Source organism: Pelmatolapia mariae, linkage group LG22 (genome assembly GCF_036321145.2).
Source record: "Pelmatolapia mariae isolate MD_Pm_ZW linkage group LG22, Pm_UMD_F_2, whole genome shotgun sequence".
NCBI classification, from domain to species: domain Eukaryota; kingdom Metazoa; phylum Chordata; class Actinopteri; order Cichliformes; family Cichlidae; genus Pelmatolapia; species Pelmatolapia mariae.
The window spans coordinates 18,584,750-18,612,171 of record NC_086245.2 but is presented as its reverse complement, the minus strand read 5'-3'; the positions used below and the strand labels follow the sequence as shown (position 1 = coordinate 18,612,171).

Sequence of the window (27,422 nt, the reverse complement as noted above, 5' to 3'; positions counted from 1 at the left end):
AGGCAGACACCTGCATTTCGGCTGGGTGTTAGCGATGTAGGATGATGATTTATAGAACAAATACTTGCATGAAGAACAATGTATATCTCTGAATAACAAACTTACATATAATATGTATTGCATCATACCATTTCTCAAGGACTAATGCAGAAAAGCTACTAAATAGTCAAAAATGAAAAGATTCACTGTATACACTTTTATATATTCTGTCACAGTGACCTTGGATGCACACAGTAAAGTTTCTGTCATTGTATGACCTACAAATATTTGTCTTTTTAGCAGAAGTGCAGAAGCAGAGGGACATGTGAAGTATTAAAGCAAAACAATGCCGGGGGGAGGGAAGGGGGAAAAGTGGGAAGAGAGAAAGAAGGGAAAGATTAGCAGTAGTACTTTGTGACATGCATCATCAGTCCTGTCTTCTCACTACATCTCCCTAATGGGAGCGCAGCAGTGTGTGTGTGTGTGTGTGTGTTTGCGCTCAAACGCATGTGTGAGAGAGAGAGTGAGAGTGATGAGCCTCTCTGTCAGAGTGACTTGTAGAGAGACCGTGTGTCTGTGTGTGAAAGAGATAGGGACTAAATGAGCTTCTGGTGGGACTGACCCTTCTCACTTCTCACTGGTCCGTCAGAGAAACTGAGCGCTCCACTGGAGCATGGCCACAGGCAGGGTGCTGAATACTGAAAATGTTACACACACACATACACAAACTCTGGGGAAAGGCAGCTGCAGAAGCTCTCTGTATGACCATATCCACACACACACAAAACGCATTAAAACAGAGCTATCTTAGAGACTAAACAGAAAATACATGGAGGTCAAGGTGCATTTATGTTCACATGACATCAGAAAATGTGACAAAATGCACGTGTTTGTTTATGTCAAAAGCAAATACCGTGCACGCCAAATCTAGCGTGCTGCGAATGCGGGGTGTCTGGTTCACCAGTAGTCATAATTATGATTCATGTCTCAGTACACAGCCATGCATGTATGATAAGGTTTGTATTGCCTCAAGTGTGGGAAAGCACAGCAAATTACATGTGCAAGTACGCATGTGTGTGTGTGTGTGACTGTGTGTTGGTGCAAATGTGAGTTTCAGGCTAAGTATAATTACTCTTGGTGACATACCGTACATGACTAATGAGCAGAGTTTGGGCACGAAGCGTCGAGCTCATTTGTCACAGGATGGTAGGTAAAAATTTCAGTGGTTTCAACTCCCGTGGAAAGCTGGAAAGGTCATGTTAAATGCTCATAAAGCGCTAATGCCTGATTAATTTCCTGTGCAAGCACAACTCAGTGAACACCCTCGATTAGGAGTGGCACGTCACATGACACGGATGTCACAGTCATGTCCTTTTGCCGCTGTTCTCTCGCCATTATACTGTAGCATCTCTCACTGCCTCCGCGGTTCAATCCAGTGGCATGCAAATAGCCTTGACATGACAAGAAGAGCACTCCACACATAGTCAATACAATTTAATAACCCATTACTGAGAGAACACTGTTGTTTATAGCTGGGAATTAAACCAATCTAAAAAGAAATAATGGCAGCTTTTACCCCATAAAAGTAAATCGACGCTAGGATTTTTTTATTCATTAACTTTTAAGACTCAAAGTAATGACTACACATACATTTAACAGCTGAATATAAACCTCTGGAGATAAGAAATATAAAACATCACTGGTTCTAATGCATATGATTCATCTAAAGTACACACTGTCTGATCAGCTGTTATTTTGATTGTGTTTAAATGGAAACCTTTCTCTTATTTAAATTAATAAATGCAATTACAGTCACCGTCTTACAGCAATAAAAGCCTCTGGGGTGGACTGTACTTAACCTTATGTACCACCGCTTTTTGTTGTGTAGGTAGGAGGTGATATTGATGGTAGGTAGAAATGTGAAATTTTATTTATGAAATAGTCTGTAACCTTAAATGTACAAATGCATACAATAAGATAACAAAGGATAGTGATCATTCATGCTATAGTATTATTCTTCTCTTGTATTTCCACATGATATCATCATTTGTTTTTTAAAGATTGTGGTTAATATATCACGGATATCGTTGATAAACATATATTACACCCTAAAATTGCATACGAGAAACTCAAACAAAAGCAGAAAGATAATTTATGTCACATAGAATCAGACGATTGATTCATTTAAAAAAAAAAAAAAAAAAAAGCACACTGTAAGATGTTTATTTAACAGACGTACTCGACAACAGAACAAACCACCATACTGTTATGAAAAAAGATCTTTCCAAACACAGGTCTGAATACACAGGTTGGGCAGCGAGATCCTTTCTATTGTGCTGATGTCAAGGCTCTTGTAGTTGGTAATGGTGACCTTTCAGATAACAGGTGTCATGTATGAAGGTCTATTAGACCAGGCTATCTATTGTTACACATGTGAGCGGCTCATGGTGTTGGGGGAGGGAGCTCGGACGTATCAAGGCGAGATAAAAGCCTCCGAGTGAGGGCGCGGGTGCATGCTCATCATAATGGTTTCTTTGACATGTGGTCTTTTACTAGAGGTCAGAAGGTCATGGGAGAAAAGGGGAGAAAAGGCAAAAACTGAAAGCTCAAAATCTATCTCACATTTCAGGAATCATATCAGCAGCAGACATGACTCGTCCCTCCCCAGAGGGTTTCTGAAATAATAACATGCTGGAATAAACTTAAAGCACTGATATGTATTTGGTATTGGTCTTTTACGCATTACGCAAAACCTCATTTTTTATAAAAACCTTATAGATGACAGTATTGCTCTTTTTTTTTTTTTTTTTTTTTTGCACAGAAAAAGTAAAATCAGAAAAATACAATTTTAAACCAAAAAAAAAAAAAAATTCCATAAAACTTATATGAAGATAATAAAAAGCTACTGACTCTGTGCTTTTGGTAACAAATGATCTCTCAAACAGTGGAAGCACTTGAACTGAAATGATTGCAGCGTGCAGGCCTCAGGCACAAAGAGTGAAACAGTAGAAAAAAAGAAGCATTGACAGTCCTTCATATTCCTTTCTATACAGACATATCACATTTTACAGAATACAATGCACACAAGATGGAATGAAAATAGTGTTGTTTTTTTATAAGGAAAAAAGAAGCAGGCTTGTGTCACGTCAGCCATCAATTATCTCCACAATTTACATTCAATCTGACGAACCCAATCATATTTGTGTGCTTACCCTGAGGATGTCTGCCTCCACGCCGCATGTAAGTCGGGCAACGTGTTATTCTGTATTCTGCACACATGTTCAATCAGGACAAGGGCTTTGTGGATTCTAATCTCACACTTTGTGATCTTCAGATATCCAGGAGGAGAGGTTTGTGCACTGGAATGTGAGGCGAGTGTTTGTCTCGATGTGACGAGAGCTTCAGCGGGAGATTTACATTTTTCTATTAGCGGTGAAAACAGTGGGACGTGACTCTGCTGAATATGACTAACAAAGCTTAGTCTCCACTGTGGCTCGGATCAGTTGCGTAAAAGGATGCTAACTTTCTTTACAGAAGGTAGATGTCAAGCAGGAGGTCACCGTCGTTTAAATACTTTACTTTAGTTGGCTTAAATTCACCACATAAAAAAAAAAAAGTTTTACATTGGGGAGTCATTAGATTGAAAAATTTCATTGCAGAAAGAAAGATCAAGAAAAATATTTCTGTGTTTGATCAATTCCAAAACCTTTATCTTAAAAAAACCCTGAAACTTGATTGTGTGATATGCAGTAATGTGTCTTTTCATAGTGTGTTCACAGTCTGCACGTCACAAACGAAATGTGGGGAAAAACCCCCGAACAAAAGCCCCAAAAAACTACAAAACTAAATGGTAGTTTGCGTTAACCAATTTGCCCATGTGCATAAAGCAGAGAAACCATTAGTATTTGGTCCACTGTCCACCTCCTATTAATCCACGTCCACGTCCAGGTTAATCTCGGTGCTCAGGTTAAGGTAGAAGAAGGCGTACACGCAGAGCACGAAGAACAGGATTGCTGCGATGACCAGGAACGCATCCTGAGGAGAAAGCAAAGGTTTAAAAATATATTCAAAATGTTCTTGTGAGCTGTTTTTTATTTTTCGGCCCAAATCCCGAGTCTGTCTTTACACTCCTGAGTGTCTGCTTTGTTTGAATGTCATTGCAGTGTTTCATAATTGTTGTGCTTATTTATTTGTGTTACGTCTGTATTTGCCAAGTCTCTAATGCCTTTCTTTTCATCTAAATTCACCGCATGTGAATAAAGATTTGTTGTTTTCTTTGCTTGTTTTGAAAACCACAAAATAAATATTTAAACTCTCACTCGCAGTTCTACTGATGTGCATAAAAGGGCAAATCTAACTATAGCAATTACACTTTAATTTCAGATATTAAACTGGGGGGGGGGAATCGCTACAGAGGAGCAAACAAAGCTATTATCATCATCTGTGGATGTCATAATATATGAATTTGTATCTGTTTTCATATTTAAACCAGAAACGTAAACTGGAAGCAGTTGAAAATCCTCCACAGCTTCACATTGGCAGTGTCAAACAGCTTCTTCTTTTATTTTTTAATTTGAATTTTGTGTGTTTTTAGTGTTGTTATACACGGCGTGTACACGCTAGCCCTTCAGAAAATATGCTAAAAAAATATTTCTATAAAAACATTTGAAATCGTAAAAGAACTGTACCAATAGAAATCACTTCTCTTAATTAGGTAATAACACTAATGTGAAACACTACTTACTTTACAAAAACATTACAAAAAAAAAAAAAAATTACAATCCACTATGTATTTTTATTACAATGTACATTTTACTCCAGTATTTAAGTAATCGAGCTAGATAAACTTAAGAAAACATAATAACTTGTAAAATAATAAGTAACTATTTTATATATGATCACAACTTAAAACTTGGTTTAGGGGACTGATGATTGGACAATATGGAAAAAACTATTTTTTCTTTTTTAGGACAAACTCTGGCTGCCGTTCATCTGTAGTGAGCGCAGACTGTCAGGCCACCGTTTACCTCAGCTAATCAAACTATTAGCTTGTAATCAGTTGTTGTTGTCGTTGACAGCTCGTCAGCTGTCCGGTGACGGGAGGGTCTCATGTCTAATCTGCTGACAGTAACTGTCACTGTCAATATCAGGACTAAATACGCATGTTTATTCACTTTTGCATGGGTTAAAGACCTGACTTCAATTCAGGAGAGGAGTTGGAAATGAGGGAGGAGAGAAAGGACTGATGGAGGAGGAGAAAAAGATAATGAGAAAGAGTTGAATGGTCATATACAGTTTTAACAAAAAAAAAAAAAAAAAAAAGCTTATATGTGATTTTTAAAGTACCATATAAAGTGTACTATGCTTGTGGCCAGTTTCTAGCCACATACATAAAACACGATTAGGCAGAACTGCGGTGTCCATTCATCTCAGCCACTGTATTCAAGATAACTGGGCAACACGGTGCCACCCACCCACTCCTATGAATTTTCAATGGATTAACTGTAAGTTTATGAGACTGCATCAATTGATGAAAGACCCAATAACATACCAATGGGATATATACTCATAAGTACAACATTTTTTTCCTGTTAAACAAACTCAAACGAAATTACTTATTGGCCTACTGGGGCGATCGTGGCTCAAGAGTTGGCAGTTCGTCTTGTAATCGGAAGGTTGCCGGTTCGAGCCCCGGCTCCGACAGTCTCGGTTGTTGTGTCCCTGGGCAAGACATTTCACCCGTTGCCTACTGGTGGTGGTCAGAGCCAGTGTCCGGCAGCCTCACCTCTGTCAGTGCGCCCCAGGGCAGCTGTAGCTACAATGTAGCTTGCCATCACCAGTGTGTGAATGGGTGGATGACTGAATGTGTAAAGCACTTTGGGGTCCTTAGGGACTAGTAAAGTGCTATACAAATACAGACCATTTACCATTTCTTCCACCAAGGATCACATTTTGCCATGCTCTCTGTCACTCACTCACTCACTCACTCACTCACACACACACACACACACACACACACACACACACACACACACTTATGGAGGTGCAAAGAGTACCCAGCACAATATGTAATAATTAGGTGCTGGTAGGTAAAACTGAAGCAACATCTATGAAAAAAAAACCCCCACATTGCAGCATCACATTTCAGAAGCCGGGTACCAAGTGGCTGCAGTATTTAAAAAAAAAAAAAAAAAACACAAAAAAACCCAAATTTGCAGTCAGGCTCCACTTTCACTTTTTTTTCCTCCCTCCATTTTTACTGATAAGTTAAACTTTCTTCTACAAAATGGCCTATTTTTTTTTTTTTTTTTAGATTTTCTATTGGTTAATTGTCAAACAAATTGAGGCTTTCCAAAGGAGTGGTATTCAACTTGAAAATGGGAATTAGGAGCGCTTGTTCATTATGTGGTGCTCACACGATTACAATCTTCATCAGCTGGAGTTTCATTAGGGGCACTCAGAGTATTGAACAATGCCAGTTATTCTTTATCAAGAGAACTCATTAGCAGCAAACTTTCTAATCAACACTGGAGAGCTTGGAGAGCTTTAAAAGAGCACAGAGTACAGTCTGATTGGAGGTTATTCAAAAAGAAATATTTGATTTGAGCGTGGAAATGAGTTTTAAATTGCAAACTGGGCCACAACAACAAAGGTGACGTGGCAAATGTTACAAAAAAAAAAATCTTAAATTTTTGCAAATAAATTCAGTTTTCCATTTATAGATTTATAAAAAGACTTCAGGGAAAAACTAAATTTAACAAAATCCGCCTGTTCATGAAAGAGGCTGACACAAGGTTAGAGACTTGCACAAAGCACTAAAAAAGAAAATAAGATAAGCCTAGTCATCCTAAAAGACACTTTAAAAAAATTGAAACAACAAAACTATATGACAACCTATAACCAATAAAACATCAGTTCAGCGATTCCCTTATACTGCACGTACACACATGGCAGACTACAAAATCAGTCAATGAGCCAAACTGCAGAGAAAATGATGGAAAAATAAATAAATTTAAAAAAAAAAAAAAAAAAAAGGGAGTGAGAATGAAATAGAAAACAAGTGAGAGATAAAGCTCGGCACAAATGAGGGGTGGTGGGGGGCTAATAATAATTCCTCTCTGACGAAGGCGATGGGGGTGACAATTAAAAGGCGTCACAGCATCCACAGCTATCTGTGTACATGTTGTAGTGCCTAGTCATCAGCAGCATTGGTCTTCATTAGCCTCAGCCCACATTTATCTACATCCCAGCAGCCTCCAAACAGCTTAAAGTCCTAGCTTAATTGGAAAACTTTTAAATTTCATGCACTTTAGTTTCATATATTAACCGCCAGGCTTCCACCGCTTGATTTACTTTTCTATTTTGCTTAGGCCTCGGAGAAAAGAGAACTGTTATCAAATCACCGAGGCTTGATTGTTTTCTGCTTTTTCGTGTGTTCTGTGGCAGCTTTGAAAAAAAGAAAAAGAAGCACAACAAAGAGAAGCGTTTGTAATTCTGTTGAGAATATCACAAAGAAAACATTGTGTTTCTGACATAGGTAAGCATTTTATTGAATTGCTAGAGACACAAAAAAAATTACAATTCAGGTTTCTCCCCCTTCTTTGCATCAGGTTTCAGAGATAAAGAGAACAGCTGGTTACAGTGACTTGTCTATAAAAACAAGCTGGAGGGGTTTCAGTGAAAACACTCGAGTTGGAGAAAGCACCTGCATTTGATTGAGATCATTGTTTTCGAGAAGAGTAGCCCACTGCGTTGACTCTTGCCTTGTCTCACAAATACATTTATGTGCTCCCCTCCACACACACACACACACACACACACACACTCAGACACACAGCCTCTCTGCCCACATTTTGATGGAGACCTCTGGATGGGGCCCAAACACATCATCATCTTCATCGTGTGGTTCTCTCAGCACTGGCGGCAGCTGCAGCACACTCGGCATGCTGGGAGCCTAGTCCCCGTCACCCTGGCGACAAGCCATAGCTCAGCAGACATCCCCTCATCTGGTCCGACTTTTATTCTCCTCCTGGGTTTGTTTGTGCGCGTATACGTGTGTGTACGTCTGTTTGTATGTTCCTATGTGCTAAGCAGGTTAGAGTCGGTGTGTCTGGGGCTGTATGTGGGTGGCAGCTTGTGAGAGCCACACAACCGTCGCTGCATTTGGAGCACAGTTAGTAAGCAGGTCTTATCCATACCAGCCACAGCAACAAACAATCAACCGTTAAAGTATTACATTTTCTGACCGATTAAATTGAAATTTCTAGTTAATTTTTGTATATATATATTTGTTTCCTTTGTTGAGCAATCGATTCTCCATCACCGACAGAATAGATTCTCCTGCCTTCAGACCACATTCACTCTTTTGCAAAGCTTCAAATCTATTGATAATTTTGCTGAATTTAATCACGTCATTTATTGGAGGAAAAACAAAACAAAACAAAAAAACTGCTTACCACAGCGTCCAAGGGTCCAGAGGGGTGGAAAGCTACAGAGTTAAGGTTAGTGAAGGATGCTGAGCCTAAAGCCAGTTTTAAAGGTCACAAAGGTAGCTCTCTCTTCCAGATTGCCATGGTAACTCACGGTGTTGCACACGTAAGCTGCTCTGGATGTAGTTCAGAGCTGTGGTTTAAAAAAGGGCTGCAAGCGTCACACTTTCACCCATCCTTTTTCTGACAATGTGCTCCGAGTGTGATGCAGATGTTCAGCAGAGGGAATATGTTTTATTTATGTAAAATGGTGAGCCACAAGTTGCTAACATGACTGAACAAAGCCGTGCAGTGACGTTGCAGCAGACTACATCACATGCATTCAATTCAGCAATGCAGAAAAATAATGACTTTTTATACTTGGTGCTTATTTGCTTTAAAAAAAAAAAAAAAGGCAGATATGGCAACTATGATTAATTTTCACTTTAATTTGAACAAAGAGTAAATTGATTACAACATCTCTGCTATCACATCCCCATGCTGAAATGGGAACAAGTTTAAAGTTTAAAAGCTTGAATGTGCCACTGTCATGTTAGAAATAAACAGCAGCACCATTAAATAGAACAAAAGGCCACAAAGCTCCCAACACAACCTTGAGCTTTTCTCTAACAGCACTGATTCGGGCATTTCACTAATTACTGCTTCAGTTACTCGAATCTGCCCCTTTAAAACAAAAGTTGGAGCTTCTTGACGTGAGTTACAGTTGTATGAACATAAGAAATTTGTTGCCAAATACTGTATAGAAAAATAGGATGTGATTTCAAAAACATTCTAAAACTCCTCTAGATATGAAGCTGTATCCATGGTTCAAATCCTCACCTGCGTCCTGACCCACCTGCTCCTGTCACAAAGAGGCAAAAATGTCCAAAAAACTAATACTTGTGGATCTATAGGATCTCGCTCGCCACACAGCACACATTCACAAATGACAGATGGAAGATACCCATCATTATCTGTCGTCTCCATCCTCTGCCAATTCCATAAGAAACCCCACCCCACCCACTCTACCCCAACTTCCTAGGCTCAGCGGCTAAATAAGACTGAGGGAAAACAGTGCAGAACTGAACAGAAGGCTAGTGTGCCAATTAGACAAGGCAGCAGGCTCGTTTCCTCTGCTGCAAGATAATGTGCTGGAGCTACTTTGAAGGCGCTGCTTCTTCTCTAGGCAACCTGAGGAGAGGCTGCAGACCGCACTTCCTGCCAGTTTCTCCCTCTCTGCTGTCATTACCACATACCATCCACTCTTTGGAAGAGCCAACGACTTGTGTTCTGGCAACAAGTCGTTACTTCCGTAAACACACTGTGACTCAACCTGTGTATAAGGACCTGCATGGATACAGCAGGTGGCTGGTTTTTGGGTTGTTTTTCTTTCTTTTTTTAAAGCAACCCAGACAACTGAGCACTATGGTGGGAACAGAAGTTCTCCTTCTCTCACTTTCTCCTCCACAGTGTCTCCATCCTTTCTCTCTGCCAACTCATCCAGACTGCCCCGTTACCAGGACAGCCCCGAGACAGCCTGCCCTGGCAGCTGTCAGATTCTCTGTGCCCGCATGTCTGTTGGCCCTTCTGAGGTGCCAGCTGCATCTGAGAGCAGCATCTCAACCAGGAATATGGAGAAGAGAAGAGAAGAGAAGAGAAGAGAAGAGAAGAGAAGAGAAGAGAAGCAGACAACATGCCCCAACATCCAAACCAGCCCTAAAAATTCCAGCCAAATCTTTGCTGTCAACCAAAGGTTCAGAGAGAGAGAGAGAGTGAGGGAGGCTTTCTACTGTCATCAGAGAGCTGTGTAAAAATCACTTCTTCAACCTCATATCACGCTAAAAGGACTTGATGGGAAAGCAAGCGTGACCAAATATCCATTACATTTGGGCTGAATTTCAATCGAACTCGGGGCCAAGAGGTCTAAGACAGTTTAATATCCTCGTCCCAGAGGTATTTTTAATCCAACCTCTGAAAATTCCACTCATCTTGGGCATGAAAAACATGAATTATTCATGACCAATATCAATATTTCAAGATATGGACTAATCTAATTGGATTAAAGACGTGTTTAATGAGGCCCTGCATGTCTAAGAGATGCATATTTTAAAACCTGACCATTTCACCCAGTGTTTAATCCTCATTGTGATTTGTTCATCTCTGCTCACTTCGTAGCAACTGAGGCTTAATCAGGAAGTGAAACATTTTGGCTTTTAATGTCCTGTAAGCAGAACTTGTCAGTGTAACAAAGGACAGTAAGTGTTCAAGAACTAATACTGAATGTTACTGTAATGACGTCTTTCAATTGAGTTTCACTAAAAAATAAAGTTATAAAGTTCCTCTCATGGAATCTGTGATTTCAATCGTCTTCTTATTTTGGCTGCTCCCTTTAGGGGGCGCCACAGCAGATCATCTGCCTCCATCTCGCCCTGATGCTAGCATCCTCTTCTGTCACACCAACCCTCTGCAGGGCCACTCATATCCCAAAATGTTCTTTTTGGTCTTCCTCTTTTCTTCCTGTTCCATTTTCAGCATCCTTTGGCCAATAGATCCATGTTCCCTCCTCTCTACATGTCTCAGCCTTGCCCGTCATTGGCTCCAAATCTCTTGACCTCCTTTTACTTTAGCATTACCTGCTCTATCCATTTCATCTTCTTTCATCTGCATACTGTATTTTCCACTTTTCACCCACCTTCCCATTGCCCCTCCTTTGCCATTGAAAGGATAAGACCACCTTTGAATTTTACATCTCCAAGGGTTGAAAAGCTGCAGTTATGTCCTCTTTTTGGTAAAGAAAAGCACTATTTTACACACAATCTATGAAGGACACTAGCATACCTTCTTTAGCACGTGTAGGGATCTTAAAAGAATAGACTGTGGCTCACGACACATAATTATGTGAAGATCTACTATGGATTATTATATTCCCTGAAGACCTAGAGTAACGTCTCTCAACAAGAAAGTGTGAAGTGTCTGGAATGTAAATTATAACTATAAAAACTTAAGACAAAAAGGAGCATGGGAAAAGTTGGCTAGCAGATCTTGTACATAGATAAGCAGAACCACAATTGTACCAGGACAGACATTTAAGTGTGGATATACATATACAAATCGTAGAATACATATAGATAAAGGCTGCAGTAGTCCTAAACAGAAACCAAGTCTCACCCTGAATCCAGAGGAATTCTTCTTCGCTTCAGCTTTCAGCCGTGTTGCTTTCAAAACTGACTTTGTCTTTTTGTAGTCTTGCTTACCTAAAACACATGAAATAGATACAAAGAAATTAAATGAAGTACACAAATAAACGACCAAGATTGACTGATATTGAGTGATAGGTTTCATTTAACGTTGCCAAACAACCAAAGAGACCAGAAAGTTTTTGTGTAGAAGTATAGTACACTGGGAACATTGTGAGGAATCGGGCTTAAGGTGACTGCACTCACCATCTTGTATTTGTAGTGACCAAATGGTTGCCCAGAGCTTCAGGTTTTTATATAATTTATAAATGCTGGTTGTACTCTGGTCTTTATTCTACAGAATAGGGAGGTTGCTGAATGGAAATATAACAGTTAAATGTGAGTTTCTGCCTATGTATTCGTGTGCTCAAAAATGGGTGGTGACATAGTGAGAAATAAATTGTGCACCACTGAAATTTCTTAAATAAACCTATACACACACCTCACACAGTCTACAAAACACAATAAATCTTTTGACCTGAGCTCCGCACGGTTCACCTGTGCTTACTTGACTTCCTCTAGGCTAAATTCTCAAGGGTGAATCCTGTGGGTAAACTGGCCACCCGGCAAAAAGTGTGTGTGTGTGTGTGTGTGTGTGTGACAGCTGGTTGTCTTGGTCTAATTAGAAACAACACACTGCAGGAAAAGGAACTTTGCTAACAATAGGGTGGAAAGGCAACAGCTTGCTGAACAGTGTGTGTGTGTGTGTGTGTGTGTGTGTGTGTTCAAGTTGTGCAATTTCCATTTTTTTGAGAACTATTCTGTCTTCAAACTTATGGTTAAATCTAGATTTGATTAATGGTAAGATTGTGGTGCTTGAAGTTAACTATGAAGTTTTCATGATTTAAACTTGATTGTACTTCATTAGGAAAACAGGCATGTTACATCGTATAGACTGAGACCAGGTCAGCCTGGTGGTTTTTCCTCTTCCAATTAATCCTTGTTTACAATGGCAAATAGGGAAAGAGACTGGAAGATGAATTTTGGAGAGGGTTTGAGAGGGAAAAGCAGAAATGAGCTAGTGGGAAAACAGGTGTAGGTGTACGTGTGTGTGTAAAGCTGATTTCCACTCAATAAGGTTTCACTCTTACGGCCCAGTCACAGAGGAAATGACCATTAGCCTTATGTTAAGCAGTTCACCTGCTTTTCAATAATCTTGCTCCTTTTTTCCAAGATCTGATATTCACTTCCCATCTCTCCGCGCTCTCTTTTATCCCCCCCCTCCATTCCTCCTGGTCCTGAACCCTTCGTTCACCTCCCACTAACTCTGTGGAGGGCTAATAGAAATGGGGAGCGTGTTGCCAGGAGCAAACAGCGAGCTAGTGGGAATTCATTACGGGGGGCACTGAATGTCTCCTCCACTTGTCAGAAAGTGGAGAGGGGAAAATTTGATTGGAGGGCACCTCAGGTTGCTCACTATTCACATAACCGTTGCAAAGATTTTCACACTGTAAATGGTGTGATGTGAGCAAGGATGGGGTTTAAATTTCAATGCTAGATGTATACATTGGTTGAAGACATAACCATCTGGTAACAATTAGTACTTAACTGAGGCCAAATCAGAATACTTACACCAAGCAAGGTAATATGTAGAGTAGTGTATATGCTAGAGAATTGCCTCAGTGTGTGTGTGTGTGTGTGTGTGTGTGTGTGTGTGTGTGTGTGTGTGTATATGGTATTCTAATGCTGCTGTGTTACACTGGTGTACCTCCTGTAGCTACACAGCAGCTTTCTCTTGTGGTTTGTTTGTGTGGGTTTGGAGCCTGCACAATCTACACACGCGTGCCTGATGATATTGCACTGGGCTTATGAGTACTCCTATTTGTCATCACCGTTTCCACTGCTTCACCAGCGCCGGAGACATTTTCTGTCACCAATTATCTACCTGCATTGAGCTACAAGCAATCCTCCCATCCCTCCCTGCCACCCTGAAAAGTCATCACTGTTCTCCTGTACAGCAACAACAATGACACGTCTCAGAGGAACATTAACCCCTGTAAAACGGCCTAGCGCACCTGCTGGGATGGCTTCCCTGATCGTGCCTTTCACTGAAGTCATCGCTGAAGAGAGAGAGGAAAAGTAAAAGTGGCCTTCTCCCCCCACCGCTTAAAGGAAAGTTCAGATTCTTCTTGCTTGTTTGTCATCGGGTTACATATAAATGGAGTCTGATGAAGACGGCTGTGAAATTAGTTTTTATCTTGAGCCATTATTCTGTTTAGCATAATGAGACAGGTAGGGGGTATTAGCTAAAATTAGTCACATGTGATTGTGCACTCAAGGGAAAGAGAGGGGAGGTATGTGATTTGTGTCATACAAATTGGCCATTAAAATGAAGATAGAAGAGTGGTGAGTGATGATAAGAAACTTTACTATTTTTTTTTATGTTTCTAATGCATACAATGGAATCCAACAGCCTGAGCCTCCTAAATGCTTCTAATTTGCATTCATTTTAGAAAACAAATACAGATCCAATTCTAACATCCTGTATTACAGCTGGCAAAATGAGCTTAACAATTTTGGTGAAATTTTTAGTTGTGATAAAAATGTAAATTAATTTCATGAATATCTTATTCAGCAATCCCCGTTTGCATGAATGACATCAGCACTCAAGCTGGACTCCACAAGTTTGCATAAAGATGAGACATGTTATCAAAAATGGAGACAATGCCCCAAATAGTTTACTGCGATATTCAGCACTCCTTGGTCTTCAAGCATCATCACAAGGATGTAGCTCAAAGGACGTTACGTGTCTCTGAACAGTGGGTTGCTACTTGTTTTGGTGCAGGTGTTTAGTTTAAGCTATCCACCATTACACTGTGTTGACACGCTGCACTGACATTCTCTAGGCTGATTATCTTCTTACACCTTTCTGTTACTGCTGTGAATCTTAAAGTTTAAGTCATCGTTAAATTCTTCAGTTGTCCACACAAACATTTTGATGTCTTAAGCCATGCCAAGTGTTTGCACTTGTTTCCCCCTTTGTGTGAAGCGGTTTGGAGACACTACCTATCCTCTGACGAGATAGTCTTCCTGCTACAGACTGAAATAGCGTGTTCTTTATTTAGAAAATGCAGCTGTTTCTAACAAAGCTTGATGCCCTGATCCTTGTGATCATATGGTTTTTCTTTCAGTCTCCCTGGTAATGTTCGGAATAGGGTTGACTGAGTTTTCGCAAAGCATTTGAGAGCCATTTGAAACCTTCACTCCAGTCATGATGTGATGCTAATAATACCCCTCTTTGCTTAGAATAGCAATTTGATTGCTGACACTTTCTCTTTGCAAGGAGATCATTTTTCCCCACTATCACAATGAAAGTAGTAACCAAATCGAAACTGCACAGCCACATTTGTAACAGGTGTGCAACAGCAGGATGTTCATTTACGTCAAACCTCTAATGAGTAGAGTAAATTCATCTCCTTTTATGTGCAACAAACCCTTAGACAACCATGTCTACTTTTAGATTTCTGGTTGCAAGTTCAAGAGCGAATTGTTCACAACTGGTGAGACCGCCTTAAGCCTTTCATATAATTAACTAAGTACATACTCCATTTATTTAAGTATTGTATATGGGTGTTGGGGGGATGGGGAACATTCTAAGCCTATTTAAGCAAACCTTAAGCCACTATTGGAGCACACTGCAATAGGTGGTCCCCAACTATCTATGTAACCTTTATAAAAAAGTCTCTTGCTCTGTTCAACTTCCCCTTTCCTCCTTCTTTGTTATTTAAAAATGGAATAGAATGAGAAACATGGGGATCATTTTGTGAATAAATTATTTCCTACTTTTGAGCAACTGAGAAATGAAAGCCTATCATGAACTAGTATAGTCCGGCTGCTTTTATTCGAGTCATGCATCCTCCTATATATAAAAACAAAAACAAATTATATATTATTCTCAGTCATATCTTGGTAAATTTATTCCAGTGTCAGAAAGTATTAAAAATCAAGTACCATTGGAACAAGCTGCATTATCAACCCAGTATACCCCACTCTGCAAAACTCCCACAGTTCATCTAATGCCATGTCTTCATATAAACCATGAGCGAGAAGCACATTAGCAAAGCTCCAAACTTCTGCCTGTGTCAGACAGAGCACAGCAAAAAAGCCAATGCAAAGGAAAAAATAGACTTCAAGTATAAAAATATGGTTCAGAGCACACATATGGACTTATAGTACCACTGTACTCATTTAGTCGACAGGCATGAGGATGGCTACTGAAAAACTTGAACCTGCAGTAATATTCAGTTTAATTGCAAGCACGACTAGGTACACTATTCAACCGCTTGTTAACACAAATTACTCATCATTTAATAACATGGCAACAAGTTTAGACATGTAGACATGGTCAAGATAACCTGCTGAAGTTCAAACTGAGCATCAGAATGGGGAAGAAAGGTGATGTAAGTGACTTTGGCATGGTCATTAGTGCCAGATGGGCGGGTCAGAGTGTTTCAGAAACTGCTGATCTACTGGGATTTTCCTACTCAACCATCCCTAAGTATTACAAAGAATGGTCCGAAAAAGAGAAAATATCCACTAAGCAGCAGCTCTCTGGGTGAAAATGCCCTGTAGATGCCAGAGGTGAGAGGAGAATGGAAAGAGTGCTTTAAGCTGATAGGAGGGCAACATTAATTTAAATTGCCACTCACTAAAACAATGATTTGCAGAAGAGAATCTCTGACCGGACAACATGCCAAACCTTGAAGCAGATGGGCTATAGCAGCAGACTGCAAAAGTCACTCTTGTCAGCTGAGAACAGGAAACTGAGCACAGTGGTACAGTGGTTAATGTTGCTGCTTCACAACAAGAAGGTCCTGAGTTTGAATGCACTGGCTGGGTTCTTTTTCTGAGGATTTTGCGTGTTCTCCCTGTGCTTGTGTGGGTGTTCAGGTCTCAGCATATCCCAGCTTCATCTCACAGCCCAAACTTCAATTCTGAAACTGCCCATTGGTGTGAATGTGAGCATGAATTTAATGGATGTAGCTATATGACCCAAAACAAGGGTAGCTCTGAAGTAACCACCAATTCATTATTTAAACTGACAGATGATATAACCAGGTTGCTTTAAAGCCAATATATGTAAAATCATTTACTGCCTACAGCACACAGCTGTCGCTAAGCCAAAATGATCACAAACAGGGACATAAATATGTTCAGAGGAAAAAATAAATAAACTAAAATACCTGAAGATTTCTGTGGGTGACTGTTTGTGTTTATGGGGACTAACCGTCCTACATACTGCATCCAACACAGGCAGAGTAATATGGACAGACAGCCCTGTCTAGTAGTTTCTGAGTGCCCTGGGACAAGTCGGGAAACACACCGACAGCGTGTTTGACAGTTTTCATGCTTTGCTTCCGCGTCTATCTGGCATTGCAGCCATATAGTCAGTGACCACATGGTGCGGATCGCTGACATCTGCCAGGATGAGTGGTAGAACCTGAGAAGTGATGCCAGACACTTGGGATACACTGAGCCCTTTTTCGGTTACTGGAAGAGAAAGGAAGCGAAATAATAAATAATAAAGGGAGATTATCCATGATATAACGCCAAGAGATAACTGGTACACCTTGCCAATCTACTGCGCTGTCCTATCTACAGATAGGAGTGAAGCATTTCTCCTGTAAGCAGCAATATATCATGGGTGTTATCTTTTATTTGCATGTAAAATGGTAACTTGTAAAGCTATTGGCTTCCAGCTTGACATTTTGTATTTAAAATTGTGGGTGTCTTTATCTATGTGGACAATTTTCCCTAGTTTTCAACAAGCAGTAGGGATCATTGTGACTGAACACTTGTACTTAGATGTAAGAATGCTACAGCTTTATCTATCCTAAGGGCATTCAATTACAACAGGTTTAATAATGTTATTAAAAAAGAGAGTGTCAACAGTAGCCATTTGATGGCCATCTGCCATGACAAAAGCACTCCAGCAGAGATGATGGTACAGCTCAACAACCAGCCTGGACTACCGCCGATGTGCCATGAATAAGCTACCTATTACGATTTCAAATTACCATGTGTGGCCCATTCCAGCTCTGAGGAGAACAAGCCCCATGCTACATTTGAAGACTTCATTTTTCTCCATCTTTTCCCCCCACTCTCTGTTTTTCACCTTTGCTGTTAAACAGTGGTTCAGTGAAATTGCCTGATGGCCGTCCTTTTCAAACAGAAGGAAAATGGTAGAAATTGAGGGGTTGGAGGAAGGCGGCGGGAGAGATGGGACCAAAGTGTGTTACATATTTCTGAAGTGATAAGATGTGCTCAGAAAGAAAACACTAAATGGGGGAAAGGAAAAAAAAAGAAAAAAAAAGAAAAAAAAAACTGGACTCGTGGGAGAGGATGTGACAGTGGGAGATGAGCTTGTTATGTTATGTCTGTCTCTCATTTGTTGAACCTATCAGGTTTTGCATAATGGCAGACAGTTAAGGGATATCTTCAGGCTAAATAATTCTATTCTTCTGTCCCAGTATGAAAACATATATAACAGCAATCCCTCTCCTTTATAAGCTGGTGGTGTAAAAAGCTTTCACATGCCTGAGGAAAATAAAATAAAATAAAAAACACAATTGGACTTACAGTGCCATCCTTTTTTCTTTAACAATAATAACAAAAAGAAAGAAGGATGAACGTGACATAACTTTAGAAATGGAAATATGAACCGACCAAACATTTTGCTTTAAAACTCATGAGAGCACCACGAGTCCTGTTAACACAAAATTAACGCCAGAAAATACAAAACCTGGAAAAAATGTGAGGATGTGAATCACCACAGGCAAAAAAAAATAACATGTACTTAAAGCTGGAATGAAGGTGTTTAGAACAACGCCATTACTGTCACAGTAGTTTACAGCTTTTTAAATAAATATATAGCATCTCCGTGTACTCCGACTTCCTCCCACAGTCCAAAGACATGCAGTTAGTGGGGATAGGTTCACTGGAAACTCTAAATTACCCATAAGTGTGAATGCGGGTATGAATGTGAGTGCAAATGGTTGTCTGTGTCTATGCGTTAGCCCTGCGACAGACTGACGATCTGTCCAGGGTGTAACCTGCGTCTCGCCTTAAGACAGCTGGGATGGGATCCAGCATCCTCCCAGCTTAGAACAGGAAAGTGAGGGTATTATTCACACAGGCTCACAAACATTGGACAACAACAAAAACTGTAAAAACATTGCCTGGTCTGATGAGTCTGCTGCCACTTTGAATGGTAGGATCAAAATTTGGTATAAACAACATAAAGAGATTTATCCTGGCTTCTATTAATGGTCTAGGCTGAGGGTGGTGGTTTAAATGGTGTGGGAATACTTCTGGCTCATTCTGGTCACTTTAGCACCAATTTGGCAGAATCTAAACACCACAGCCTACCTACTGTTGGTTACCACATTTATCCCTTTGTGACCACAGTGCCCCTATCTTCTGGTGGCTACATCCAGCAGTATAACACTCAATGTGACAAAGCTCAGAACATAACAAAATGGTACTCAAACAGCCTCCGTAGTCACCAGATCTCAAACCAACAGAGCACCTTTGAGTTTTGGGGGAACCCCAGATTTCCATCTTGGATGTGCAGCTCTACAGCAACTGTGTAACAGATCCGCAGTAATTGTGTGATACAATCATGCCAAAATCTGAAGACAAAAGGGGTCCAACCTGGTACTATCAATGTGTATCTATTGAAGTAATCGTATTTAACTACTAACTAAACAAAAGAACGCAAGAAAAGGACATGCACATTTGTGTAGCCAGATGTTGTTGCCACATCTCTTGGACTGGGATTCAAGTCACCAAGTTAAATATGGTTTCCTTGAATGTACTGTAGCATCAGATTTTTAGATTCCCACAGTCATGGAGATCCAAATAAATCTCAGACATCATATTAGTTTAGTAACTGCACTGTGCCATCACTCTACTACCTTGTAAAAGGACGAATCATCAGTCATTAGTTATCAATTAATCAAGGCCAAAACCAGATCTTTCATGAAAAGTTCATTTGCTGATAAAATTTCTTTCCCTAAGGATTTGCATGACTTTTGTGTCTTATAAGACTACTGTGTCACATTTCATGTTAACAAAATGGGAGTCCCGGGATTTAAAGTAAAACCTTTAAGCCTGCAAAGCCAACAGAGCTTCCCTTTGTATCAGAGTCTGTCAGCTGCCCACAATTATCCAGCTTTGCCACTGGCGACCTTTTGGCTTTGCTCTACACGAGAAAAACAAAAACAAAAAGATATGATAGGTGCACTGATCTTTAAGAAACCACAGCTGGCACGCTAAAGTTGGCTGAGCCTTTGATTGATTCCAATCATATTGCTTTAGTTGGCCCTTTGTGAAGAAAGGGGAATGAAGGGGAAGTAAATACTACATGATTAGAAAGCCAATAAACCTGACAAAACAGCTTCTGACAAGATGGTACAGAAGGAGGTCTTTAAGCAACGTATTCACTGTCACCTGAGATGCTGCTTTTTCATGACCAAGTGTAATTATTTGCACAGTTTGCATAATGGCTGTGAATTTGGTTGAATTTTCTTTTTACTCTAGTGCAAACCAGAAACACTTCCAACGCTGTGCAAAGAGATGATGCATAATCCTACACTGGCAAATGTGAGAACGGCCACCAAATACTTCCCAGTAACATATTATTATTATATGCGATTTCTTAAATGTGGAATGTCAGCTTGATTTTTTATAATGCGGCATTAATTATGTGTGCATTCCTACACTGGCACAATCAACCAATCAGTGAGGATTATGTCTCAAATGGAATTCGACCACAAGTAGATAAATACAAACTACCAAAAAAGCATCACAAAATAATTACCAGTAGCCTTGTTGTTTTAATTATTAGTAAATATATTGGTAGAATTTTGCTGAAACTATCAGCCATATGTTATATACGCTGCTATAGAGAATTTATGACAATGGAGAAAAACAGTTTGTTGGATGAGTTTTCACCATAGACAGTATGAAGATAGATACAGCGATCATAACATCACCCATCGGTTAATGAAGTCTTATTATGAAGCTTAGGGCTGAGCTTTTTAGCTGCTATAGTCTTGGCATTTTAAAAACAAATGTGATGACCAAGGGGTGGATTGGTCTACAAAGCACTCTTGTACTCGTTAACAACTTGCCAATCACAACTGCATAAAATCACCTGTAAAATGTTTATGAGATCAGGTCTGAGAGCAGTTTTCCAATAGATTTCTATTGGAAAAGAAGTCTTTTTGGCCCCGATTAGAAAGAGTGCATGTATAAAGAGCTGTTGCATTGGCTTCTCTTTTTAGACCTAGATGCTAGATCTATATTTTGCACTGTGTATGATTTCCACACAGTTCAAACATGTCAGGTCAACTAGCAATAACTAAAAGTTCTCTGAACAGGTCCACAAAATTCAAAAACCACTCAAGTTCCTCTTCTTGTACAACTATGGATAGTTTTCAGTGATCAGTGGAATGTTGAATGCATTTCTCAAACGGACTAGATTTTAATTGTCAGGAAGCAGACAAAGTTGCAGGTTGTGTTGATGCCCGTGGGTTCAAGCCTAAAACTTGTGGGCTTTAAGCTGTTTAAGATTGGTTCCTCTAAAATTTCTTTGTTACTATATAAGTCTGCTTTGACTATCTCACTAGGGGACCAATTCACAGCATGCAATCAGATGAATGTTGAAAAAACAAAAAATGAATGCCTGAGAACACTACCTTGAAATAAGAGATGAGACGAACTTCGAACATAAAGCTTTTTATGGACCAGTTTTTTTGATTTTTTTTTCCAAATACACCTTGTGCGTTATTTCATTTAATTACATTTGATTGATTGGCTGTTGCCGAGCAGCAGTACAGATGACTCACCAATCTGCTTTCTGTATTGATCAACCGGTAATTTGGTTGCACTGGCATCTTTCTTCCCCATCCTTCTTCCTCAACCTGACAGAAAATGAGAATAAAAACATTGAGACAATTTCACAGTTAAGTCTCCACATTACTCACGATTGTTTGCAACTATACTGCAGCTCCACTCCTTCTTCTGTAGCTGGGGATAATTTATGAAATCTGCAGGAAGTATTCAAGTTAATACACAATCACATATAGCGCACAAAATAGTCAGTTTTGATCAGGCAGATGGTTTATCTTTCACATACATCTGCTACACGTAATTAAATTAATTCTCACCACCTACCATGTGTGTTACGCTCTCGGTATGTGCACTTCCTACCCATCTCATTTAGCCTAGCACCATTTTCCTTCACACCATGAGTTCTCTTTGATTACACTGACAGCTCAGAGGTAAGATATAAAGACAAAGAGCTATGAATAATATAAATAGTATCCTTAGGATGTAAGTGTACAAGTGAGTGACTACACTTGGGGTATGGAATAAATATGAACATAAAAGCACTGCACAGCAGGGGTAGCATAGAAGTACTGGTCAAAGGAAGAAGACTTATGAATAAGAAAAAAAAAGTGCTGCACGGTTTGATTTGATATGGTTCTCTCTTCTATTTGGCTTGTTTTTCAATAAATGAACCTTCTTCAAGTTTAAGAAATATAATAGAACAAGGGCACCGGAAACAGTAACATGTCAGATAATGATTAGACAGTTGGCTGTTGTAGTCAGTAAATTGCACTTGCAGATTACACAGTAAAAGACATCCCTATTAACATATCAAGTCATAATAAGTAAGTCATTTTCCGTTTCACCAGTGTAAAGAGGCGTCCATACAGGAAGTGGCGTGCTGAACAAAAGGCTAAATATCACTCCCATCACTAGAGAATTCCTGAACTATCATGCAACTCTTTTGGTTCAGCACATTGCCTCAATGGACTAAAATAAAGCAAACAAGATGTGAGTGAAGCATAGCTGCCAATCAAGAAGTTTAATGAAAAAAAATCCCCATTAACCATTTAGGTATAATCAGCCATTTTTAACATAGTCCTTTTATTTTGCAGTGAAATGAAAAAAATCTAATCAATAAGCAGTTTCATGGTCAGGTGTGTTATGTTATTTCATGACAAATGAAAGTGTTGAATTGGCATTCTGTAGCTGTAGGTCTCAATATGACGTCCAAAACTATTGATCAGAAAACCAGATGTGTCAGCGGTACTAGAAACTTTAGGACAAGGCAAATCAACACAACAACAAAGCAACACTAAAGGGCCAGACATGATGATGTGAGATTCCCTTCTTTGGTGGAAAAAGAACCACTTCACAACATCTAACCAAGTCAAGAGCACTCTCATAGAGGTAAGTGTATCATTGTCAGCGTCTGCAATCAAGGGACTCATTCATGAATGTAAATGAACTCAAGACCACTGGAAGAAAGTCCAGATAAACTTGAAAACAGAAAGAAAAATGACTGTGGATGAGGAAACGTTGACGGAAGTGATGATATCTGAGATCCACAGGCCAGACATGCAAAGGAAAACACTCAAAGTCGATGATATGAGATTTCTTGCCTTCTGCAATGCTCCAAACCTGGTGGGATAGCATTTTACAGTCCAGCTGGAGAATGACTTCAAACGCGTCACAAAAGAAACAGAGCTTTAAACGGCAGAGTAAGTTACCTGACTTGAATTTTGTCGGCTTAGTCTGTGAAGCAGATTAAGGTACTTAATAAAGACAAAACTAAGGCAGAAAGACCCACAAAGAAGCAGAAACTAATGGTGGCTGGGGTAAAGGCTTGCCTCGCAAAGCTTCTCAAGACAGGTGATTCTCTTTATAATTATGTTTGCTTGTCCCATAATGTTTAAGCCTGAAAAAAACTGAGACGTGATTTTGATTAATTAATTTTAAACCCAATTTAGTTGATTTTAGAAGCTAGTTTAAGTATATCAAGTATTTTAAGTCCTCCATTCACTGGTTATGGTATTTGGAGATGGCAAGGTTGTTTTTCTGTGTACCTATAATAAAAACAATAAAACAATACTTGAAGGATTTTATGATGTTTAACACAAATAACTAATAAATAAATAATCAAATGAATACAAATGTGTGTCAAAACGTACACCACTGGCATATAACTTTAAATGGTATACATTCAAGTGACAAGAACTACACTACAATCAAATTAAATTAATTTAAATTGGCTATATAAAGTTGGAATATTACAGATGCCATTAGATGTGTTACTGGGGTTTTATCCTATATAAAAATACCATTATAGTGTCTTTGATCTACTATAACTGTTGATTTTTAAAAAATGCCTTATGGCCAAAAGATAATCTAAATAAGAGAAATGAATATGAAGCCAGCATCTAAGACCACGTAATGCTTTTCTTTACAAAACTTAGGACGGCCTGTTTGTTGCATCAATCCAAAACACTTGTTTCGCCTGCTCTAAATTCCAGACAGACTCTCTCACAACACACTGCATCAATCAATATTGTAGCCCTTTGTTTAAAATAGTGGGAAAAGTAAGAGTGAATCTAGGGACACGTACGTGTGGTTGCTGATGATACAGAAATGTCCGTCCTGTTCTCTGGGCAAAAGATTTGAGGTGAAAAGATTTACAACTACCCACATTAGACACATAATACCAGCTACCAAATCCTGCTACTCTAACAATAAATGATTATAATAAAAAAAAGGAAAGAAAGAAAGAAAATGTTCAAGTGTGGTAAAAGAAAAATTTGTATGCAGGTGTGCACATAAGGGGAAGAGTTAGGTGAATAGGAAAAAGTATCTATGTGTATCCAAGAGGAACAAGAGTGGTGGAGAATCTAGAGCTGCAGCTGGGGAATAGAGGAGAGAGACTGAATTAGCATGTTCAAGGAGCGTGGCTGGCTGCCTGTGCTGACTGATACCTTCTCAGGGGAGACTGCAGCTGCCTTGGGAAACCAGAATTTTACCTTACATTAAAAACACTGTTTTCAGCTACATTTCAAACACTCTTAGTGGCAGCATAGAACAAGGATGTATGCACAGCTATTGTTCTCCAGCAGCTGGAAACCAGAGTCAGCAAATAAAAGCAAGTCAGAGAAAGACAAAAGGAGGAGAGGAACCTGTCCAAATGAAAATAAAATGTTAACAGTTGGAGGCTCTCAGAGCTATTGCTATGCAGTATTATTCATTAGCATCACAATAATATACCTAAATTGGAGTCATCAACGTTTGAACAGATACATTTGAGTATATTTTGCATCTGCATCAGCGGAACATAGCAAAGCAGCATGCTGCAGCTAGTGACAGGTGCGTTGTTGGAGTTGATACTATAATACATCCCTGTCCATTTTTTCACCTTATAGTCATAGATGACAAGGCGAATAATACATTCCTGTCATTAACAGTGTTAACTGTAATCTCACTTTACTAGAAACCTGAAGTAAATCTGGATTTTTAAAAATTTATTTATTTTTTAAAACTAAAGCATTTTACAACAGCCATCTCCCTGAAAGACACAGTCTTCATCCCCAGTAGAATAAAACCTACAAGTCAAGGTTTTACTTGCCATGCACAGGTTAGACGAGTGTCATTCAAGAAAATACTGAAAGTACTTACAAATGAGTACATATGAAATGAACCAAAAGAAACAAACGGTTGTATTAAGTATCTGTACAAAAGATTTGTCTTTATCTTGCTCACATTGCCCTCATAATGTTTAAATAAGTATACCAGCCTGTCTGTAAATTTAGCATTTAAGAATAGATGCAAAGATGATTCACAACCGTAGGCTTTAGCAGGTGAAGGAATTTGTGAAAGAGCCAGATAATCATTAATGTCAATGTGCTGTAGGATTCATTGAGTAATTATATGGTGATGTCAATCTGGAGAAATTGTTTCCAAGTGCAAACGTACAGCAAATGTGAAGAAAAAGGGTTTCTTTAGGGTTTACAGATAAAGGTCTGAAAAAGGAAATATCCAGCTCTCTGGTGACAGGAGAATGGCTAGACTCCAGTGAGCTGACAAGAAGGCAACGTAATTCAAATAGCCACTTAATGCAAGCAATAGATGCAGAAGAGCGTCTCCAGACACACAACATGTAGTGAAAGCAGAAGGGCAACAGCAGCAGAAGACCACACCAGGTGCCCCTCCTGTCAGCTAAGAAAGTGAGGCTACAATTTGCTCAGCCTTTGATAGTGGTGGTGAAATGATGTGGAGGATATTTTCTTGGCACACTTTGGGTGCCTTAATACCAACTGAGCCTCAATTAAACACCACAAACTTTCCTAAGTTGTTGCTGCTGTCCATTCCTTTATGACTACAGTGCACCAGTCTTCTGATGGCTGCTTCCAGCAGAATAACACACCATGTCACAAAGCTCACATCATCTCAAACTGGTTCCTTGAATATGATAATGAGTTCACTGTGCTCAAATTATCTCAATTTAAAAAAGTGCCTTTGCAATGTGGTGCAACAGGAAGATAACAAAACCTCTGAGGAATGTTTTCAGTACCTTGTTGAATCTATGCTTCAGATGATTTAGGCAACTCTGAAGGCAAAAGAAAAACCTCATACTAGCAAGGCATACCTGAATATAGCATTGCATATTAAGCTCAAGTTGCTCCAAGTGACCCAGATTAGTCTGAAAAATTATGTATTCTCGGTAAACCTCAAAATAACATCTTTTCTTTGTACCATTCATGCTGGTGCCACAGTCTGACTCCCAAGCACATGAACGAAGCAAAGTCAGAAGAACAACTTCCCAATCTGGAAAATGTGACCATCCTAAATGCACGTGAATGCACAAGTAGTGTTAGCAAAGGGTCATGCTAAATAGGGCCCCAGTGCCTCACAAAAACAAATAAATGTTGATAAAATTCAGCACTTCAAAGTTAAATATTTTCACAGATTAGCAGCGATTTTCTAAGCTGTATGTGTTTGGAAAGAAATCATTGAAAGTCTTTACCACCAGTATCCATTCAGACAAAGCAAAACCATGGTTATTTAGTCTGAATGTTTTTATGTTTGCTGGAACTGATAGGTCAACTTTGTTTTTTCAGTTTATTCTCCCCTCACTGACATCAACAGCGTAAACAAAAATAAGGTCAAATGTAAAAAGGCAGATTTATGATATGCAGCTTGCGCAACAATGCTTGATGCTTGTTGACATTTGTTATATCCTTCTATTTCTCAACAACGTCAAAATCACCTGTAAGTCTTGACTATTAACAGAACACCCATTTAATGTTTCTGCAAGCCCTTTAATGTCTGTGTAAAGACTCCAAAACACCGCAGTTAAGTAGAGACGTGCAAGAAGCAGTGTTCATTCATTGCACTGACGGCGATACTTACACTGTGTGAACGCGTCGACGAGAAGAAGTTTACGATATGCACGGCTGCTTTACGTGAACCCGCAGGACGACCGATTTCACCCCTTTTATTTATTGGACTTTGATCTAAATTTCTCCGAAATGCCAACACATCACTTCTTCCGCGGACAGTTCCTGTTTTGCTCGGCAACGTCGATGACAGGCAGCCTTTTCATCCAATGAAACAAGAGTATCTTTCGTTTTGACCAATAGCGGGGCGCCGGGTGGGACGCTAAGACAAAAACACTGGAGTGGCATGTGACGGGTTGATAGTCGGACACTCCCAAGCGGATCCTTTTTTCCTCAAAACTTTTTAACCAGGGTCAACAAAATGGTATTTATTTCTTCAGTGTTTCAGAAAAAAGCAGTTTTAGATGTTACTGCTATGCATAAAACACAAAAATAGCCCATCAGGCATTTGCCAGTGGTTTACATACCAAGCATATAACAGTGCTACATCATTATGGACTAAATTGTCAATAATATCAGGT

At 39.5% G+C, this 27,422-nt stretch overlaps 1 protein-coding gene across 1 annotated transcript; it reads right to left on the bottom strand.

Annotated features, from left to right (window-relative positions):
- Nucleotides 1–2,186: 2,186 nt before the first annotated feature.
- Nucleotides 2,187–27,069, bottom strand: triqk (triple QxxK/R motif containing). Its single transcript, XM_065469471.1, has 4 exons — nt 26,915–27,069; nt 21,535–21,609; nt 11,616–11,701; nt 2,187–4,014 (listed from the first exon to the last, which is right to left on the bottom strand). The coding sequence occupies exons 2-4, from the start codon at nt 21,593–21,595 to the stop codon at nt 3,907–3,909; spliced, it is 255 nt and encodes an 84-aa protein (XP_065325543.1). The 5' UTR covers nt 21,596–21,609; nt 26,915–27,069; the 3' UTR covers nt 2,187–3,906.
- Between the last annotated feature and the right edge of the window lie 353 nt (nt 27,070–27,422).